The sequence below is a fragment of the Sphaerodactylus townsendi genome, linkage group LG12 (assembly GCF_021028975.2).
Source record: "Sphaerodactylus townsendi isolate TG3544 linkage group LG12, MPM_Stown_v2.3, whole genome shotgun sequence".
NCBI classification, from domain to species: Eukaryota; Metazoa; Chordata; class Lepidosauria; order Squamata; family Sphaerodactylidae; genus Sphaerodactylus; species Sphaerodactylus townsendi.
Window position 1 is genome coordinate 33,170,190 of NC_059436.1, and position 21,527 is coordinate 33,191,716.

At 44.7% G+C, this 21,527-nt stretch overlaps 1 protein-coding gene across 1 annotated transcript in view; it reads right to left on the minus strand.

Annotated features, from left to right (window-relative positions):
• The window catches only part of TET3 (tet methylcytosine dioxygenase 3), a 98,461-nt gene extending 77,942 nt beyond the window's left edge, over nt 1-20,519 (minus strand). The window contains exon 1 of the mRNA XM_048511993.1: nt 19,344-20,519. Coding sequence (XP_048367950.1) covers nt 19,344-19,652 — 309 coding nt within the window. The 5' untranslated portion in view covers nt 19,653-20,519. The remainder of the gene's footprint in view (nt 1-19,343) is intronic.
• Nucleotides 20,520-21,527: the final 1,008 nt, after the last annotated feature.

Below are 21,527 nucleotides of genomic sequence, written 5' to 3' on the forward strand. Positions count from 1 at the left end.
GGCAAAGCTCAGTTAGGGAGTGGAGAAGAGTTTGACATGCGAGTGCAGTTCCTTAGTGACCTCTCACACTTCTGCAATCCATGGAAAAAACACAATTATCTCCAGCCAGAGCTATTAATAAGAATGCTACAAAATATTTTCATTGCTACGTATTCTACACTTTGTATAGTAAAATGATAGGGCAGAAAGCAGAATTCAGAATGACGGGATATATTTTGGAGGCAATGCAAGAGGACTGTGGTTTCACCCAAAATATACATCCCTTCTTTGCAGAAAGACTGCTACTCTACATGAACAGAACAGAACAGAATGGAAGGGTGGCACCTACCTTCCAAACATCTTTGCTCAGCTTATTCGAAAGATCACTCCGTCTTCAGACATGCAAAATTACACTGAACTGTGCTCTTAAAGAGAAAGCTCTACACCCAGGCACATTCTAGCCTACCTAATTTGCTCAGACTTGTCCCTTCATCTGTAGAAATCACTCCCAGATTGAAATCAGCTGCCTGCTCTAAAAGAATTCACCATCTCATAACTTGGCACACTGCTAGGATCAGCAGACACAGGTCAACTGGTTGTGGAACCTGTTTGTGCATGCCAGAGGCTGAATTCAGTTCATTTATATAGATGAGAAGTTTTACAGGAAACTCACTGACATATAAGGCAGACACACAGTTGTTTGAGAAATAGTCCTGTGAAACTCCAAAGTTTTCACATTCCAACTACAACCTAAGGACCAACTAAGCTCTCATTCCCCCTAATGTGTAGCTCTCAGGGGCAGAGCGAGGGGGAACTGTGCCTGGGGCATGCCTGTGTCCTGTGCCCCCGCCCCGCAATGCCCCCATCCCGGTGCATCATGCCACGTTCCCTTGGCACTATGCCACTGTTACCTCTTAAAAACAGTGATATACTAGGATAGCTATTGCCAGATCGGCATGTATTTCAAGAAGAATATTTAGCAAGGTGTATTAAGTTCAGCCCTAACCTGGGTGGCCCAGGCTAGGCTGATCTCATTAGATCTCAGAAAGTAAACAAAGCCAGCCCTAGTTAGTATTTGGATGGGAGACTACTGAGGAACACAAGGGTTGCTATTTAGAGGAAGGCAATTGTAAATCCCCTCTTGCCTTGAAAACCCTACTGTTTGACAGAACTTTACTTGATGGCACTTTACGTACACATCATGTTCAACAGATGAGCCTCTTAAGTTGGAGGAAGTCTCCACAGGCTTGAGGAAAGTTTAAAACTTTGCTGAACATAGCGGCTTGATGCACCCCATATGGTGCCTTTTGGTGATTGAAAATACCACAGGCATTATCTAGCTATAATTCTTACAACAGCCATGCAAGGGAAGTCAGAACTATTACCTCCATACTGCAAAGGAGGAACTGAGAAGAAGTGAGTGGCTTTTCTGAGGTAATCTGCTAAGAGCATGGTGCAATAGTAATGGGAATGCAAAAATGCTTCCCTAGTATGGCAGCAGCAGCAAACTGGATAGGAACAGGGAGAACAAAGTCTGCCCACACCCATTCTCACTTGGCCCACTACTGCTGCTAGCTTCGGTCTCCATTCCTTCCCCATCAGTCACTGCATTTGTAAGGTACAGTGCAGCTGGGGCATGGTGCTTGGCACGATTTGAAAGCATCCCCTCCCTGTCCCGACTGAGGGTGCAGCATCCATGGCAGCCACCCAAAGTTCCCCCTTGAACCTAATTAAACAGAGCTTATTCTTTATCCAGTTTAAAGGGGGGGGGGCAGAATCTGGGAAACTCATGAGTCATGATCAGAATGACTTGTGTGGTCATTCTCTTTAAATGCAGGGGCTTCCGGCTCTCCAAGTGTGGATTTAGCCTTCATGACAGAAGAGATATTCAGATCATGCATTTTTATCCTACCCTTCCTCTGAGAACAATACACATATTTCTCCTCTCCTCCATTTCATCCTCACTACAGGTTAGGCTAGGAATAAAAACATAACTACTCTATGATCAGTCCAGGTAATTCAGAGGTACTGTTCACTGACAGTGGGGCTGACTGCTGGTCCTGGATCCAGTTTGATTCCCCTTACGAAAGCAGACTCACAGACTGGCAATGCTGTTATATCCAAATCCACAGATGAATGCTCAGATTTTTACCAGTTCCAGCAGCATTGCCAATGGCAAACCTTTCCCACAAAGAGAGGTCTAGCCACAGTGAACCATGCTCTTATCATCTCCAGGTCAGATTACTGCAGTACTGTCAACATTGCATTTTCCTTGAAGACTAAATGGAATGTTCAGCTAATGCTGGAAGAAATAACTGGACTGCTATCAGGCGTACACAATGGGCAAATTATTACACAAGTGTTTAAGAGTTTCACTAACTGCCTACAAATGTCCATGCCCAATTCAAAGTTCTAGTTTTGGTCCTGAAAGTTCTAAATGCCTTAGGAACAGAGGCCCCTTCCGCACACGCAGAATAATGCATTTTCAACCCACTTTCACAACTGTTTGCAAATGGATTTTGCTATTCCGCACAGCTTCAAAGAGCCCTGAAAGCAGTTTGAAAGTGCATTATTCTGCATGTGCGGAAGGAGCCAGAGTACCTAAAAGATTGTCTTCTCCTGTGAATGCATTATTTTCATCAGTCAGACCTTGTTTCATGTCATCACTTTCCCCCCATCTTCCAAAGTGAGGCAGGCAGCTACAAGAGATCTGACTTTTTTATACTAAGTAAGAGCACTGGTCTATCAAGGTCTCTATTGTCTATTTCTGACTGGCAGTTGCTGTCCAGGGTCTAAGGAAGAGGTCTATCATGTCACCTATTAGCTGACCTTTTTAAATGTAGCTGCCAGGTACTGAACCTGGGACTTTCTGCACATAAAGCAGATGTTCTACAACTGAGTCACAACCTCTCCCTGAGGTCCCTTCTGCACATGCAAAATAATGCACTTTCAATCCACTTTCAATGCACTTTTAAGCTAGATTTTACTGTGCGGAATAGCAAAATCCACTTGCAAACAATTGTGAAAATGGATTGAAAGTGCATTATTCTGCATGTGCAGAAGGGCCCTGACTGTGAAGCCCCAGAATAGCCTTAAGAACATAAGAACATAAGAACAAGCCAGCTGGATCAGACCAAAGTCCATCTAGTCCAGCTCTCTGCTACTCGCAGTGGCCCACCAGGTGCCTTGGGGAGCTCACATATAGGATGTGAAAGCAATGGCCTTCTGCGGCTGTTGCTCCTGATCACCTGGTCTGTTAAGGCATTTGCAATCTCAGATCAAGGAGGATCAAGATTGGTAGCCATAAATCGACTTCTCCTCCATAAATCTGTCCAAGCCCCTTTTAAAGCTATCCAGGTTAGTGGCCATCACCACCTCCAGTGGCAGCATATTCCAAACACCAATCACACGTTGCGTGAAGAAGTGTTTCCTTTGATTAGTTCTAATTCTTCCCCCCAGCATTTTCAATGGATGCCCCCTGGTTCTAGTATTGTGAGAAAGAGAGAAAAATTTCTCTCTGTCAACATTTTCTACCCCATGCATAATTTTGTAGACTTCAATCATATCCCCCCTCAGCCTCTCCTCATAGGGAAGGTGCTCCAGTCCCTCAATCATCCTTGTTGCCCTTCTCTGCACTTTTTCTATCTCCTCAATATCCTTTTTGAGATGCGGCGACCAGAACTGGACACAGTACTCCAAGTGCGGTCGCACCACTGCTTTATATAAGGGCATGACAATCTTTGCAGTTCTATTATCAATTCCTTTTCTAATGATCCCCAGCATAGAGTTTGCCTTTTTTACAGCTGCCATGCATTGAGTTGACATTCCCATGGAACTATCAACTAAGACGCCTAAATCCCTTTCCTGGTCTGTGACTGATAGCACTGACCCCTGTAGCGTGTATGTGAAGTTTGGATTTTTTGCCCCTATGTGCATCACTTTACATTTTGCTACATTGAACTGCATTTGCCATTTCTGAGCCCACTCATCTAATTTATCAAGGTCCGCTTGGAGCTCTTCGCAATCCTTTGTGGTTCTCACCACCCTACATAATTTGGTATCATCTGCAAACTTGGCCACCACGCTACCCACCCCTACTTCCAGATCATTTATGAATAGGTTAAAGAGCACTGGTCCCAAAACGGATCCTTGGGGGACACCACTCCCAACATCTCTCCACTGTGAGAACTTCCCATTTACACCCACTCTTTGCTTCCTGTTTCTCAACCAGTTTTTAATCCATAGGAGGACTTCCCCTCTTATTCCTTCATTGCTGAGTTTTCTCAACAGTCTCTGGTGAGGAACTTTGTCAAAAGCCTTTTGGAAATCCAAGTAGACAATGTCCACCAGTTCACCCCTGTCCACATGCCTGTTTACACCCTCAAAGAACTCTAGTAAGTTTGTAAGACAGGATTTGCCTCTGCAAAAGCCATGCGGACTCTTCCTCAGCAAGTCTTGCTTTTCTACATGTTTTATAATTTTATCTTTAATGATAGATTCTACTAATTTACCAGGAACAGAAGTCAAACTGACTGGCCTGTAATTTCCCGGGTCCCCCCTAGATCCTTTCTTAAAGATTGGTGTGACATTGGCCATCTTCCAGTCTTCAGGGATGGAGCCTGATTTCAGGGATAAGTTGCATAAAGTTGCCTTCCAGTCTCTGTTCACCAGGCACTAAGTTTATTTCTTGTGCCTAGCCCCAGACAGTTTCAATTTAGTCGAGCTTTTAATTAATAGACCTATAAATATGGTTAGGAATTTAATAATTTATTTAATAATTTATTTAATAATAATTTAATAATCTATTTAAAGTTACCGTTTTAATTATAAGCGCTTTCATGAAATGTTTTGTCATTTTTTGCTGCTATTTATTGGGTATTTTAATAGGTTGTATTTTTAAATTGTGCTTCTACTGAATATATGTGAAACAGCTTGGATTCTCAAAAGTTAACACAAATGTTGAGGTGTTGCCATTATTTATTTATACTATACTATCATTAGCCTAAAAAAACGATGTTCATATACCTGAGGACAAGCTCTGATGTAATTAACCTCTCTATTTGACTGGAGTTCCCATGGATTAATAAATACAGCGAGGTATACATGACCTGTTAGTATAGATATTATTTGGCCATACAAACTATAGATCTAATTTCTCCAATGAAAAGTTCTCATCAAAATCAAAATAAACAGGATTTCAGTGGCAATTTAAAAACTAGTAACATTTATTCTAGGATAAACTGGACCACTTGCTGGGATGAATTATTAGGTTCTAATACACCACTGGACTCCTTTTTATTTATTCTGCTGCTAACACAGCAACCTATCTGACATTACCACTGAAATCTCTTTGCCCCCTTTATAAATGAACCAAAAACCCCACAGTTGATTATTAACCATTGTCATCTCACTCATAAATGACATTCTAACAGAGCTGGTTAATTTTTTTAATGCACACACAAAGCCCCACATAACACAGCAAAATGCAGTAGCAGTATTCTGATCCAACTGGCCAACAACCATCACCCACTAAGTAAAGAACGCACCTTGAGGCTGAGCTACCGATTTGTCATTCATCAGCTTTTCAAAGCAAGAGAATGAGAACATCTCATTGGAAGAAGAGTAAAGAGGGAGAGGAATTAGTCTTCATGGGTCAGCGAATGCTAGTGTCCCACACTGAATATCTCCCCCACCTCTGCTGTGAAACTTGGGGGGGGGGGGAAATAAAGCAGTGACCATTCACCTTTCTCCCTCTAATCAACAGTGACCTCCAGAACAAAAAGCCATTCCTCTTTTCTATTGCAGAGATCTCTGGCCTTCGTCTCCCTCAAACTCATCCATGGCTGACAATTCTTCTCATTAGCCACAGAAACATTTTGCATTTAACAATCTCCCCCATCTTGCATTGAAACAATACAAAAGACAACACTGAAAGAGCCACATGATCCAAAAAATCAAAGCTGATGCTCCCATCTTTTATAGCCCTGTCGTCCAGCGGAACAAAAGATGCAGGGCAAGTGAATGTTGCACAGACAAATTGCTAGAAGCAAGGTTTTTAATTATACAGAACTCTTTTGTAGACACGGGCAACGAAGGGGGGAAAAAATCACAAGACTTTTTTAAAAATCCATATGTTTCAGAAAGGACATTAGATCAATAGAGTTTTAAAACAAGTGTGTATAAAGATCTAAAGTCTAGACAGATGTTATATTACTTTTTCTGCCTGCTGGAGTTATTCCTGATTTTCTTAGGAGTAAATCCACAAGTATTAGAATCAGTTTGAGCAGGGTTTTCCGCACTTCCTCCCCCCTGTGTATTTTTACAGTTGTGGAGTCAATTTATTTTCATCTGCATGTGGTTTAAATAATGAAGATTTTTTTTAATTCAGTTTAAAAATCAGGATTTTCAAGGGAGGGTGCTGTTGTCATCAGTGTGATTATTGGTGCAATCAGAGCACCCCCCTTTATCTTTTAAAATGGCCCTAAAATAGAACTGTAACATTGTTTTGTTTCAGTTATAGTTAAGTAGGTTCTCTGAATTCCCAGGTTTCATTTTAAAAAAGAGTAAGTCTCTATCTCACCATCCCTTGCAGAAATATGCCTTTCTCCTTATATCAGATGGATTCCACACAGCATTTTATAATGAGTTGCAATCGTTATAAATGAATTCGTTTTCCATTTATAAAAAGGGAAAACGAATTCATTTATAACAACTGAAACTCGTTGTGAATATGCTATGCGGAATGGAAATTCAGAAAACCTGGTAAACTATCATTGCAACTCCACAGCATTATAACACTATTTTAGGGTCTTTTAAAAAATTGAAATAATTCATCTGGGGCGGGAAGGGAGTAGTTTAACAATAACCACAGTCCAATAATTGAAAATGGACTAGAGGTGGGTGAAAGCAAAAAAAAAAAAACCTGGTAGAAATATTATGTCTTAGGAAAAAGCTGATTAAAAGTCACTGGGGTAAAAGTGGTCTCCAAAGACCTGGAAACAAATTGGGGGGTTGGGGGGGAGATAGGGGGAAAAAAGCAAACTGAAAATTAAAGGCATAAAGTGCAAGCAGAAATCACGGAATAAACCAAAGCAGCATAGGGCCAGAAAGTATGAGGGGGAAACCATGCAGAAAAGTCCACATGTCTCATTTTACTGGAAGCATACAATTTGCTAGAAACCAGGTAGCAAAATGTTCCAAGAATCAGACTTCCCATCTTGATCAGTGCGCTCTTAAACAGAGTTACAAACTTCTAAATCTATGGACATTCTGTTTAAAACCGCACACTTTGTAACTCTTTAGAACTGCATTTGTGAGCAGTTTGGTCTCACTTTTCTGGCTGTATAGGCACTAGTTTTTAAAGCTGAATTCCACATTTACCAAATTTGAGAGCCATCCACACACCATTGGATGCTGTGCTATTATTGTGTTATTGTAAACATCTGACATGGAATTATATTGTCCAGACCAAAAAAATCCAGCTGCGATTTACTGCTATAGCACTACGATAGCTTGGGCCGTTTCCGCACGAATGCGGAAGCGGCCGGGTCGGCGTACTTGACGCCGACCCGACGACGCTAGGACCGTCCTCACGGATGGTCCTGGAAAGAGCCGGGCAGCCGGTGCCGCGGAGCGCCGGCGCCCAGCCAACCCGGCGTGCCCCCGGGGACAAGGTAAGTGCCTGGGGACAAGGTAAGTGCCGGGAGCGAGTTGGGGGGGGAGGCATCTTGAAGCCGCTGCCGAACGAACGGCAGCAGCTTCAAGGCAGCGTTTCCCCAACAAGAGTGCTTCCAAGCGCTCTGGGGAAACGCCGGTTTCGCGGTGGTCGGGCGGCGGTCGGGCGGCGCGGCTGCGATGCAGCTGCGCCCCCTGTGCGAATGGTGGCCTGGGGACGGCGTTTTTGCCTCAGTTTCAATGATGTATGGATGCTGTACTGGATAAGTGAGTTGCATCTGGAAACAGTTCTGACTTTTCATAGACAAGCACACAACAGCTGTGAGACTGTGCTGCCAGTGTGGTACAGTGATTAAGAGAGGTAAACCAGGTTTGATTCCTGCCTCCTCCACAGGAGCAGGGGACTCTTATGTGATGGATTTGTTTCCCCACTCTTACACGTGAAGCCAGCTGGGTGACCTTGGGTAGTTACAGTTCTCTCTGAACTTTCTCAGCCCCACCTACATCACAAGGTGTTTGTTGTGGGGAAAGGAATTTGTAAGCCACTTTGAGACTCCGTACAGGAGAGAAAGGCAGGGTATAAATCCAAATTCTTCTTCTCTGCCAAAGGGGCTGCCTAAGAAACAGTGCTGTGGTGGCAGCTGCCTAAGAAACAGTGTTACAATAAATGCAGCCGTTTGTAGAAGGATATATTCCACTTATTTAACTGAATATATATTTATTGATAATACAAAAATATTTGCTGGTCTGTGCTTAAAACAATCACACAAACAATATGTACAAACTAACATACGCTGAAGTTTTCTGAACAGGTTAGTAGCAGAGAATTTCATCTTCCCTCCACACTGGAACACTACTGTTCCTAAGACTCTGGTATCTTCAGAGGGCAGAGAAATAGCACCAGATGATCCACTGCAGACCTATGAACAATGATGTAATGGCAACTTAAAATGGAACCTACCAGCTAGCACTTCAGGAGCCACTCAACTCAGTTCCAGCCAGCGGCACCAATTATGTGACTGGCTAACCCTTCCCCTACTGGTAGTGGTGCAAAAGGAGGCAGCTGCTGAATTGGTACCAAGCAATACAGTGGCCAAAGGGTCCAAGTCAAGTGGCCCTTAGAGCTACTGAGGTTTGGTTCTACTTGCTCCTACCTGTATATCTATTAAACAATTCTGCTCATATGCAAATTACACACCACTTAATCCACAGGAGGAGATCAAAACAAAAACAGTAAACAAAAACATTGCCATAACCCACAGTTACGCCCTGGAAGACTTTCCAAAACAGGCTGAACTTTTCTACTGTTCCTTTAGTTCTCATCCACCACAAGTCTTATTATATATACCTGAATATTTGCTCTCAATCATCCATTTCAGTTCGGGTGTCTACCTTTCCTTGTCTCTCTCTGTCTCCTCCCCTCTGGCAAAAAGTAGCCTGAAACCTTCTAGGGGCAGGGATCTGTCCTTTTGCTTAATCTACTCTGTAAAGTGCCACGTGCACTAATATAGTAGTAATAAAATTACAATACCATGTGTTATTAAGCAAGGAGTAAAATATGGCCTGGAAGTTTTATCTTTTCTCACACTCAGTCCCTATAAACTGACTGGGGTGATGAATTTCATGACACACCCAGGCTCCGTACCAATATGAATTTGCCAGAAAGCAATTTTAGCCCATTTGAAAATACCATCACTGTCGGCATGGTAACTACATTTGCACTTTCCTGAGCTGAGCATCACTCACAAACAGTCATGGACGTCAAAGGCACAGTGGGTGGGGAGGAGTGGGTGATGGCTCTTTAAAGGAATTTATTGACTATTCCCTTGGGGCGGGCTGCAGAGATGCTCCTTGAAAAAGAGTTGAGGAGCTGTTTGAAGGGTTGAGTGAAAACAGAAACACTCGCACAAACACTATCCAAAAAAATTAGCAAATGAGGACCATAGGATGCCAGGATTTGCTACCCCACTAGCACATAGTGCTGCTTAATGAAAACACGAGGCCGACTATGCTATCATTGTATTTCAAACAGAGGCTAACCAGATGTTTTTGGAAGTTTGCCTGAAAGAAATAACCAGCTTCAGCTAACAATACATTTTTGTTAGGTCTGTGGATCCAAGTTGCCCTTGGCACACAGGATTTGATCCTGCCCCTCAAAACACAATAAATGCAGAGTCATAACACACAGATTAAGCCATCAAGAATTAACAAGTTCCAGTCACAAGATATCAATAGGTTCACTGATGTTGATTGGCTTAAACACATCCAACCTTTCTCATGCGTTGTTAAGGGACGCAAGCACATGTCATTTGTGCTATGTACAATTAGAGATGTACAATTGCCAGAAATTTTAAAGCCACAGGGACGGAAAACATTTTTTAGGGGATAACAAATATTGGGCAAATTTGAAATACATGCGATACTTACTGTCTTTTCAAACCTAAACTCATTTTATTGCTTTAACAACATAAAATTAATCATTTACAATTGACTGAGCATCTAAAATTGCAATATTTTACATATTAATGAATTTAGAAGTTCTAAATGCCTTAGTTTCATACAAGCCAATTTCACATATACCCAACACTTGGGGAGAAAAAAACAGACTACAAGCTCACGCTCATGTACCTTTTTGATTCCCAGAGTACACTCTCAGTTCACACACAAGCTCAGTTCTCAATGAAACTTTCCATTTTCATGTGAAGCTTTGGTGCAGTTTCTGCCTCACCTCCTTGTAATAGTTTTTGTCCCTCTGGCAAGGTAAGGCAGTAAGCTACTTTTTACCCAGTCTATGGGTAAATGTGTCACAGTGGTTTGAGAGAGATGTGAAAAGGTCAACAAAGTCAGGTCAGCAGGGCAACAGAAGGCATAAAACTGTTGAGAAGCAATGAAAGCCCTACATGCTGCTCTCATGAAGATGGGTAAGTATCCTTCTAGTACAGAAATGATTACTGGATTTAAGAGCTGTGTGTCTACCGCTTTATAGGTCCATAGCACATCCACCTTGTCTTTAAAAGAGTTCACATACTTGAAAACAAAAAAATATATTTCATAGGAGTTTTCTCAAAATTTCCAAAAACAGAAAATATTTCATAGGAGCACAGTATACCTCAAAACTTCCAGTTTTTCAACTGAAAAAAATTAGGGGGGAAAGGCCTATACTAGCGCTAAACTAGTACTAAACATTATACTAGCACTAAAGCCGATTTTAAATTAAAATAAAATGGGTTCAAGAATGGAGGGGGAGGGACCTCCCCTCTAGGAGAGCAGCTCATATTGTTTGGGGTGGGGGAAGTTCCTGGGTTGCGGGAAGGTGGGTGGGGACAGGATGGAATGTTGTGGGTCCTGCACACCATTGGCTGGGGCTTCATCACCTGACATTCCATCCCTTAGGCAATTATGTACAAGGATGGCTGAATCCCCATCTGTCTTCATTAAGACTACCAGCTCAAGATCCACTGCAAGATCAGGTCCCACAATATGTTGTAGACAGATCTCAGAGGGAGCTGAAGCTGGAGGCCTTGGCTACTTCTAAACCACTCTGTACCTCTGACCTACTGAGATAGCTCCTCCATCACATCAAGAGAGAGTGGAAAAGAACTCTGACGGGAAGCGCATGAGCTTTCTTTGCCCCCAAGGCTCCTGGGGAGCCGCACAGACAGGTTTGAATTGCATAAGTGAGTGAAGAAGCAGACGCCCAGCAGCTCTCCTGGGAAGGGAATGTGACAGAGCATCTAATACTTCTGTCTTGCTCGCCATCAACTCAAACTAGCTTCCAAACTTTCTTGTGGAAGAAGCATATATATAAACAATAATAATATCCACACATATGGAACCAATCATCATCATCATCACCATCATCATTATTATCATCTTCTAGAAAAAAACATATTTTATCATGGGTTTTTTAAGCAGAGGTTTATGAAACAGAATTTAATATTTCAGGATTATAAAAAGCAGGACAGGTGACATTAAATCAAAGCAAACAAACTGGCAAACCAGTGATGGCGAAGAAAAGCCACTAAAGGGAACTAAACAGTAAAATATTTAGCTTATTATTATATTTCCTCCCAGTGGGGGATGGGATGTAGGCTCCAAATTTCTTTGGCTGTCTCTGACTACTGAGAGATAAAAGTGGAAATCAAAAAAGTGAAAAGTAAAAGAGAAGAAAATAGGAACACGGAAAAAGAAGTTTCTTGTGCAGTTCCTTCACAAGTCAGCTCGTAAAGGCAAGTGCTGACCTGCTCACAGACATGCTGCTGTGTGGGTGGATTTGGAAACTGACAGTGTAGGAGGTGATCTAAGCATATTTTTGATGAGTGAATGGGTATGCTTAGCAAATATAGAATGATGTGTTGGTAGTGCTCTGAAATGATGCGCATCATTTCACATATACCCTGTTAAATAAACCACAAAGGGTATTTCCCCACCCCCATCTAAGATGGCGAGAAGCAGAATTGGTGGACAAACCACACAGCACACAAATACGCTTCTGGAGGTCCAGGCAGCTTTATTTTACAATGAAACACAGAGGAGGAATGGTTTTTCGATTCTGAAAACAAATATTTTCAGGAATTAAAGAAATTGTTTCCAGGGATGGAGCCACCTCCCAGCACCAGGCAGACTGTTCCACCTCTCTCCTTGTCACAGATGCCCACCTAGGGACCCTGGAGCACCCTCCAACCAGTAGCTCCACCCTTGAACTTACCAGCAGGAGTAGGGACCTCCAGAAAACCAGGGGCCAGGAGAAACTGCAGAGAAATGGCAGGAGAGCCTCAGTAGCAAGAACAAGTCTCAGAAGTTACAGGGAGAAGAGTGGAAACAGCACAGACCAACCAAGTTGCAACCAGTGGTGGCCCACTGCACCCTAAGACAAAGGGGTGGGTTGGCACAGCCCCAACCAGGCTGCAATCAAGGAGGAGGGTCAGGAAGGGTGGCAGCGCAAGATAGACAACTCACCTGCCTCTAGGAGGCTGGAACAGGAGGCTCCCAGAAGGGAGGTAATCTCCTGAGAGGGATAAAAGGGAAGCAGGACAAGAGGGAGGTTGGTTGATGTGATGCGGAGGCACAAGCTTGCAGGAGTGCTTGCAGGAACACGGAAAAAGAAGTTTCTTGTGCAGTTCCTTCACAAGTCAGCTTGTAAAGGCAAGTGCTGACCTGCTCACAGACAAGCAGGACTACCTGATGGAAGTAAAGTGTCTGTAAATAGAAGCCAGAGTTGTGTCCTATTTGATCCAAGAAGCCAGCTTAGGCCTACCCTGCAGGGGTGGCCAGCAGAGGGGGCACTCACAAATTGTTTTTGGTTCTAAAAGTGATCCTTCTCAGGAATAAGGCATATCTCCAATTCTAATTAAGAAGTGGGAAAAGCTATGCAGAGATTTGGGAAACCCAAGTGAGTTTGTCTTAAACAGGTACATCTGGTGTGACTAACTTGCAGGAGGAATACCTGTTGGTGGTTTTTATGTTATGGTTTTATCATTCTAACTTTGCCAGTCACCTCGGGAAGATCTCTGTAGAGGTGACTGATAATACCTCCTGAATAAACAAACAGAGGCAAACCCACAACAGTACCTGAGGGGCTACATACATGCTGTGGGGTGTACTGGAGCATAACTCAGGCCCCTTCCGTACAATAAATATATAACAGGTTGCAGTTGGCATAAAGGAAACCATTTTCCTGTTTCCACATTCACATGCATCCGTGCAAGCAGCAATTGGAGCCCACGGAAATAACCTGTGTTGCTGTCACGCCTTTGCACGGAGACCCGTCTATTTTCTTATCACTTCCCATACACGCATAGCTACGCAGGCATGCACAAACGAACCCCCACAGCCATGCCGATGTACCACAATATGACCATCTGCATCTGTGTACCGACGCAGATGCAAGCCACACATTTTTAAGAAGGGAAAGGGAGGCAAATAAAGCACCTCCTGCCTGGCCATTCACTAGCGAGTGGCTGCAACCTGGAATTTTTTGAAAAGAATCACATATATAGTGATTTTCCAAAAAAACCCCAACAACAACAGGTTGCGGTAAATAACATGGGGCAGACTCATTTTGGGGGCGGGATCTGTGCAAGGTCCGTCCCCCAAAAAACGGGTTATTTAGCATCCTACACCTGTGTTTTTTGGCCCGTGCAGAAGGGGCCTCACTCACAAGACTCAGCTTGTGGAATAGTGAGCCACAAATATTGGTCACCAATGCAATGTGGGTCTGCAATACACACCCACTGCAACCCCAACATGTTAAGAAACCCTGAGAAACAAGGTTCCTTTCTCCTATCCTCCTTCCGAGGTGAACAGCATGAGTCAAAGATTCCTCCTGGCAACTGCTTTTCCCCCAGCTACACAAACATGCAGAAACTGGAAAATTAGTCACTAACTGACAGGAAGGCCAGCAACTGTGGCTTGCATGACAGAAAGTACAAACAGAGAAGTCTATATTTTTGAGAATGGCTACAAAATACTAATGAGTTATGGGTGTGTTTCGTCTTTTTAAAATTATATTTGTTCAATTATTCCATTTGTTTTTATTTTCATTTCGGATGCAGAATTGCATAGTGCTTGTAATATGTGGATGGTTATGCATGCAAGATTCTCCAGCTAAACAAAGCGTCAAGTAATTTAACACACCGGGTATGAATATTTCCACACTGATTTAGCATAATAAGGTGCAAAATGATATACAATATTGTCTAGTATTACAGTTCTTTTCATAAATGTGTTAACTTTAATATCTCAAGAACCCACAGCTCTGTGACAGAGTACCTGCATTGCATCTGAAGGTCCAAGGTTCAATGTGCAACATTTCCAGTTTAAAAAAAGAAGGCTGTAAAAGGTCTTATCCAGGGACCATGGAGAGCTACTGTGAGTCAAAACAGCCAGAACATACCCATTAATTAATTAATTAATTAAAGTTGGGGTTCTCAATATTGTGCCCATGGAAACCATGGCACCTGCAGACACCTTTTCCAGTGACTTTTAGGTAGTGGGTGGGGCCAGGTATGACTTTTCTCCAGCAAGGCTTTTGGTTGACTACTGGAGATTTGATAGGCTGTGAAGTTTTTCAACATGTTGGCTTTGGCAACAGCTGCCACCACAGCACATGGATCTGCACTGGGTTACTGATGCTAAGCTGCAGTAATTGAGTTGTGGTTGGCTCTGCCTCCTACAGCAGCCATTTTGTGGTGGCCTCTTTGTTGCCAAGCTCACCAAGCCATGTCACAATTTCAAATGTTCCCACAGGCCCAAAAAGTTGGGAGCCCCTGATGTAGGGGATTAATGGACTGCCTTTCCAGAGACTCACATAAGGCAGCTATGCAGACCAATGATCTGTTATAAAGCAGTGTCATATATTCAACAAGAAGCTCGTTAACACAACTAAACTCACTGGGTCCACTCCATCTCCTTGCATATTTTCAGTATATGTACATATATTTAATAGTCCTTAGTGGCCGCACTCCAGTGAATCCAGTGGCGCCCTAGCCTAAGGTATGGGTTTCTGAAAACCCAAGAGAAAGTCCAGATTTGCCTATTTTTTTAATGGCAGGGCTTTAAAAAACCCTGACCAGTAACAGGTGCCATTTCCACAGACACAGACAATAGTGTGTGGTGGGGGACTTCAGGTGGTATTTTGGGTTTTCAGGGGGAAGTGATAAGCACAACAAGAAGAGAACAAGGGAGGAAAGGAAACAGCATGGGAGCTTGAAGGTGAATGGAAGGTGAGCCAATGATGGGGAAGGAAGGGAAAAAACTGTGAGAGTAAGACAGGCATCTCGATTTAGACTTAGACCCTTCTGCACATGCAGAATGAGGCACTTTCAATCCACTTTCACAATTCTTTCCAAGTGGATTTTGCTATCTGCACAGCTGCGAAGTGCACTGAAAGTGGATTGAAAGTGCGTTATTCTGCATTTGCGGAAGTGCCAAAGAGGTTGGTTGAAGGGCTGGAGATTGAGGAGACTCCCATCAGTGAAAATGTGTTGGCAAAAGTGGCAGAAAAGATTATTTCACCTTCTTGCTCCTTGCCACTACTTCTTTCAGTCCTGCGTCGCTATCAGGGCATTCACTTTTCATCCTGGGAACAAACTTTCCTGGAATCAGAAGGGACTGTTAAGGGGAAGGAAACACAGAAAAGTGCTTTCTGCTGACAGATCATGAGGTCCACCCTTTAAGGAGAGTCAGGAATGCAGAGATGAATGAGTGTTGCATCTTTGTACTGGGCTTGCTGGAAGCATCCCCAGAAGCGTAACTGAGACAGAAACACTGGAGTTAGTCTCCTCTGTAGACAGATAGTTTGTAAGACAATACTTAAATTATCTCTGCAGGTAAGAGTGAAAAGTGCCTAATTCTGATGCAGATTTTTTAACAAAAGGGCAGTCACCTTTCAGAATCTCTACAAGTCACTTGCAAGGGAAAGCACCCAAACACACCATAAGTGAAGCATTATGGTTGCAAGGTCAAGGAAGTGATTTGAGGGTACTTAACACACACACCTCTTTCAGAATACTGTGAAATGCTGCTCCACAGGTCACTTGCAAAGGGAAGAACCCAAACAAACCATAAGTGAGGAATTATGGCTGCAAAGCTAAGGAACCTTAAACACAATCAAACTCACCCCATTTTCTACCAAAAACTTCCTTGACTTAAATGACCACCTTCTGGCACAATCTGTAACCATGTGAATAAAATAGTCTGCCTTTCATTTTCCTGCCTTATGCCAAAGGAATGTAAACAATGTCCTCCGTTTCTCAAAAGGGGTGGCACTAACAACCTACTATCCAACAGAAATATGTGTATTTAAAATAAAGTTATTTAACCCTTGGACCATCCTATAGAGATTTTTCACCAAGAAGTAATTAAATGCCTCTTTGTAGAACCTGAATGTGCCGAAAGGAGGCAAAGAATACATCCACGAGTGCAACAATGGCCAATTAATGTAGATACTATGCTGACCATCCAGATTGCAACCTTATCCCCTGTACACCACCTCTGTGTGCATGGACTACAGCCACAGTATATTTTTCCTTCCCTGCCAAATAAAAAAGAATTTAACTCCCAGAATGCACTAAAGGACAAGATGCACAATGTGCCCACTTCCACATCCCCGTGTCCACTGGCATATCTAAGCTACTTCCTCGGTGACAGGTTTCCAGTTTGTTGCCAGCTACTAGAAGAACTGACAATATACTTCCCCAGATCTTTCTTGCACTGGAAGTTCCAAAGGAGAGGAGTTTATACAAATTTGTTTGATGCCACAAAAGTGAAAGAGGCATTACCTTTTAATGAAATGCAATCAACAGCTATCCCTTGGAGAAGGATAGCACACTTCTGCAGTAGCTCAAAAGCTCGCTACTAGAAAGCGGTGAGTGCAATCAGTAGGGCTACTGGGTTCAGCTCAGAGATGCAAGTCTGTTCCTTTGGAGATCCCTCTAGACACGCAGTTTAGCAGCCATGTGGTTGCAGCTGTTCCTGTAATTGATCTGATATCAATAAAAGAAAGTCACAAAGTCTTTTATCCATGCTGGTTGTTGTTATGTCATGCATGTGGCACCCCTCCCAGTGGGCCAGACATGGCCTGTCTTCTTCTTAACCACAACCGAACAGCGATTCACGTGGACAGAATATTTTGGACTCGTCGAAAAAGCAGTTGCCGGAGCAGCACCCGCTACTATGCTGGTAAACGCACTGTTTAAAGACAAGCCGATCCCTTCAATATACTCTTGCTGGTTGCCTGGAATCCAGCACCTTTAATTGCAGCCTTATCTCCAAGCATCATGTTGCACGTTACATATGCCACTGTTTAACAGTGTGCAAGCCAATTGCACTGCTCTGGCACAATCCTGTCAATACCAATGGCAGCATTTTTGCTCATAATGGTCAATTCTGCCTGTTGAGAAAATATCTGCAGGCATAACTCCTAGGTTCGATTTAAAAGAGGTTGTTAATTGTTCCATGACTGAAGCATCAAGCAATGACTTGTTTGTAAGACTCTACCACAAATCAATCAATGCCAAAAGTAACTTTCACATCATTTTGGATCACCTCAGACATGTTGCTTCTCAGTGGCATCAGTCCACACTATCAGGGGTGAAGAATGGGTTCAAAAAAGAACATGGTACAGTCAGTGGTGGAATCCAAAAATTTCAGTAACAGGTTCCCATGGTGGTGGGATGCAACCGTGTGAAGCTGTAGCGCCTACTGGGGCTGGGGCGAGGCACAACCGAGGGGGGCATGGGGCCGGGCATTCCAGTGGGCATGGGCATTCCCTTGTAAGGCAGGGCTGTGTGGCATGAGAATGCAGCCGGGCTGCGCCGGGTCGCTAAGGCGGGAAATAGCGAAGGCACGCTAAGGGCGCAGGCTGCCACGCATGCCAGTGCACCTCCTGCTAGACTGCTTCAAGTTCTGAGCGCTACTGCTGAGAGGAGGGGCGTAACTAAGGCAAAAATCACGTGGCAAAATCATCAATTAGTAACCCCCTCTCAGCACACACAAATAATTAGTAACCTACTCTCGGGAACCTGTGAGAACCTGCTGGATCCCACCTCTGGGTACAGTCCTTTCAATGCCACACCTGAACACAGATAGATACCAAATCACACATCTAAAATCTCTCTCACCTCCTCACGACCTATAGAGAACAACAGTGTCAGATAGAAGACTCCATCTTAATAAACACATCACTGGAGAATTAGGGATGAAATTACTTAAGGGCATTCTTTCCCCCAAAATGTAAAGCTAGAAGGGACCACTTTGGCCAGTTTCTTACCAACACTCTGCCCGTGCCCACTTACTAGAGAAGGCTTCCTATGTGTGGCGATTTTTCCCTCATGCAACCCCCCACCCGCGGTCTGGAGCTGCAGAGTCCCAGGAGGGTTGTATTACTTCTGAACAAGCAGATGTCATTTGATGACTCACAACTCAGCACTGAGTCACTGAGAAAGGAATCATTAAGGAATGAGATAAGCAAAGATACAATCCTCACCCTACACAGGTACAGATGCATTGAGAACACACGTGCTGTGCATTTGGCTGACAATCTCTGCAGTGAGAACACACCATTGCAGATCAATGCCTTACCAGGAGTCTGTCAAAGCACCTAAGCTGTGGTACTTCAGCATCCATCCAAAAAGCAGAATAAATGTTTTCTAGCTGTCTGCATTGATTACCGTGGCAGTAAGACACAAAGCCAAACATTTCTTGGAGAGCTGTCCTTTTGGTAGTTATGCTGCATGAGTAACCTACACATCTGATCAGACAGCAACATACAGTCATGAACACTGATGAGGCAGAGCGCGATCTGATAGGTGCACCCACAATGGCACAGAGGAAAGGCTCTCAAACTCTATTCTCTTGTGGACAACTGCTCAGGTTTGTTTGCTCTTTAAACACCACATCCTTTAAGCACTGAAGGTGACACTTTGACAGGTCATGGAAATTCCTAAAGAATCTCTGGCTGTTCAGCATTTCTCTCCACTATGTTCATCACACCACCACTCAGGATGCGTGCGAACTGAGAGTCATACTACAGGCTCCTCTCTGACACTGACCAGGATCCTGGATACACCACTCCAATTAAATGATTTAATAGATTAATATATATTCAATAGAATGGATAGCAGCTACTGGGTGTAAACAAGCACTTTCTTCACACCTTCACCTTATGTTCAGAAATGAAGGACATTTACCTGTTTCAGACCCCCAGATTTCTTCTTCTTTTTCAAGGCCTCGCACTTTCTCATCTTGCAGACCTGGTGGCTGGTGGCACGGTTCACACAGTGGGTGCACGTTCCACAATTTTCCGTCCTCAGGCATGGGACACAGAGGTTGCAGCGCTTCCGTTTCTTCCGGGGCTGGGTGGACGCATCAGACCCGATGTCACTGCTGTCATCTCGCATCACCACAGGAAAGTCCACGTTGGACTTACTCAGGATCTCATCATAGTCCAGGTAGTGGCAGGTATCCTTCAGAGGTGACAAAAACTGAATCTTCTTCATGACTCTGCCTTGGCAAAGTGCACAGAGGCCTTTAAATAGTGTACTGTTAGGTTCAAGGAAAGCCCTCCCTCCCCCCTCCAGTCAACAGCTTTAAAAAATAACTTTCAATCACTTCAAGAGTCCAGGCTGCTCTGAGATAAAAAGACTCAACTGCTCTACCACCCTCTTGTTGAATTTCATCTCTGTTCCCACATTAATATTTGCTCTCTTCTCAAGGAGCCGCCCTCCCAACCAGCGGGGTCTTGAGGACAACAGAGGTCCGAGATGTCGCCTGGAGAAGAAACCATTCCGGGTACAAAAACAACTTCAGGTAGGGTGAATCTGGAACAGATTCAGTCGGTTCAATCTAAGTCTGCACTGAAAGACAGCTCCAACCCAGCAAGGGGCCTTCTCGGAAGGAAAAATAAAACTTTTGCAAACCCTAGATTAATAAGCGCGGATTCTTCCAGCCCCGCCGCCGCCACCTCCTCAGAGCAAAACGTGCCACTCGCCCAGCAGGGAGGCGGCCTCTTCCTGCATTGGCTGCAAACTTTAAAGCCCGACTCTTCAGCAAAGGACAATTCCTCGCCGTTTGCAGTCGACGCATCAGATGTCGCTGCGCGGAGAGCAGCCCCGGATCGCTTTGCCGACACGCGCTCCCACCTCCCCGGAACTTCCCCGGGCCGATCCCCCTCAGAAAGCGCGTGGAGATTCCCCCGAGCGCCCCCGCCCCCTCCACAAGACACAAAGAGCCATTGACGGACGGCCAGCCGCGGGAGAGGCGTCCCGAGCGCGCTCCTATTGCAGGCTGGGGGGTGGGTGGGTGGCCTGCCCTATGGAGAAGGGGCGAAGGAGAAAGGCCAGGGAGGGGGCGGGCGGCTGGGGGCCCGCAGGAGGCGCACGTTGCTCCTGCCGCCGCCGCCGCCTCTTTGTTCTGGAGGTTCCGCCCGCAGCCCGTTCCAGCGCCCTCCCCCTCGGTGGCTGGCTGGGCGGGGGCTGGGCTGGGGCTGGCGAGCGCGCACGAGAGCCTGGGAGGGACAGGGGCGCGGCCCCCGCCTCTGCACGCTCAGGTCGGGAGACGGAGAGGGGGCCCCACGAGCCAAGTTTTCGGCAGGCGCCAGCCCACGGGGGTGGCTGCTGGCTGGTGGCACTTCGGTCCCTGGGAGCAAGAGGCGAGAGGCCGGCACGGGACAGGCGCGCTTCCTGGGCTCCATGCATTCACACATGCAAGAGAGTGGTGGAAGTGGATACAAAGGGGGAGTCAGCTTGGAGCGTTCCAGTGACAACCTCTTTGCAACACGGCGTCAAGTCTCGTCACTGAGCACTCACGCTGTAGTCAAATCTCGTCCCATTCCCCCAGGCTTTCTTTTGGGGTAGTTTGTTTGTCCGGAACCGTAAAGTGCTACACACACTTACAGCATTATAACGTCATATTGCGCCAGCTATCAATCCCCAGCAAAAATGAGTAACTTTCAATCCGGACCCGTATTTGGCTCCGGCTAGCACATTCTCATCAGCTGCCAGAGGGTCTGCCCTGGTTAGTACCACCAAGGAAGTGCATGGCTGCAAGGCAGACAGTGTGAACACCTCTGTTCAGCTCTTGCCTTGAGAAACCTCCAGCGCCGCTATAAGTCTGCTGTGATGTGATAGCACTTGCCCTCACCTGTACTCTGTTTCACAGAAAGATGAAAATTCGGTCAGTTGAGGAGCAACTGTTGAAAAAGTCGTATGTTTCTGCATTAGAATATTGTCCTGAATGAATATGAGAATTTGGGTGCTGTGTGGTTTCCGGGCTGTATGGCTGTGTTCTAGCAGCATTCTCTCCTGACGTTTCACCTGCATCTGTGGCTGGCATCTTCAGAGGATCATGCCACACAGCACCACACAGCACCCAAG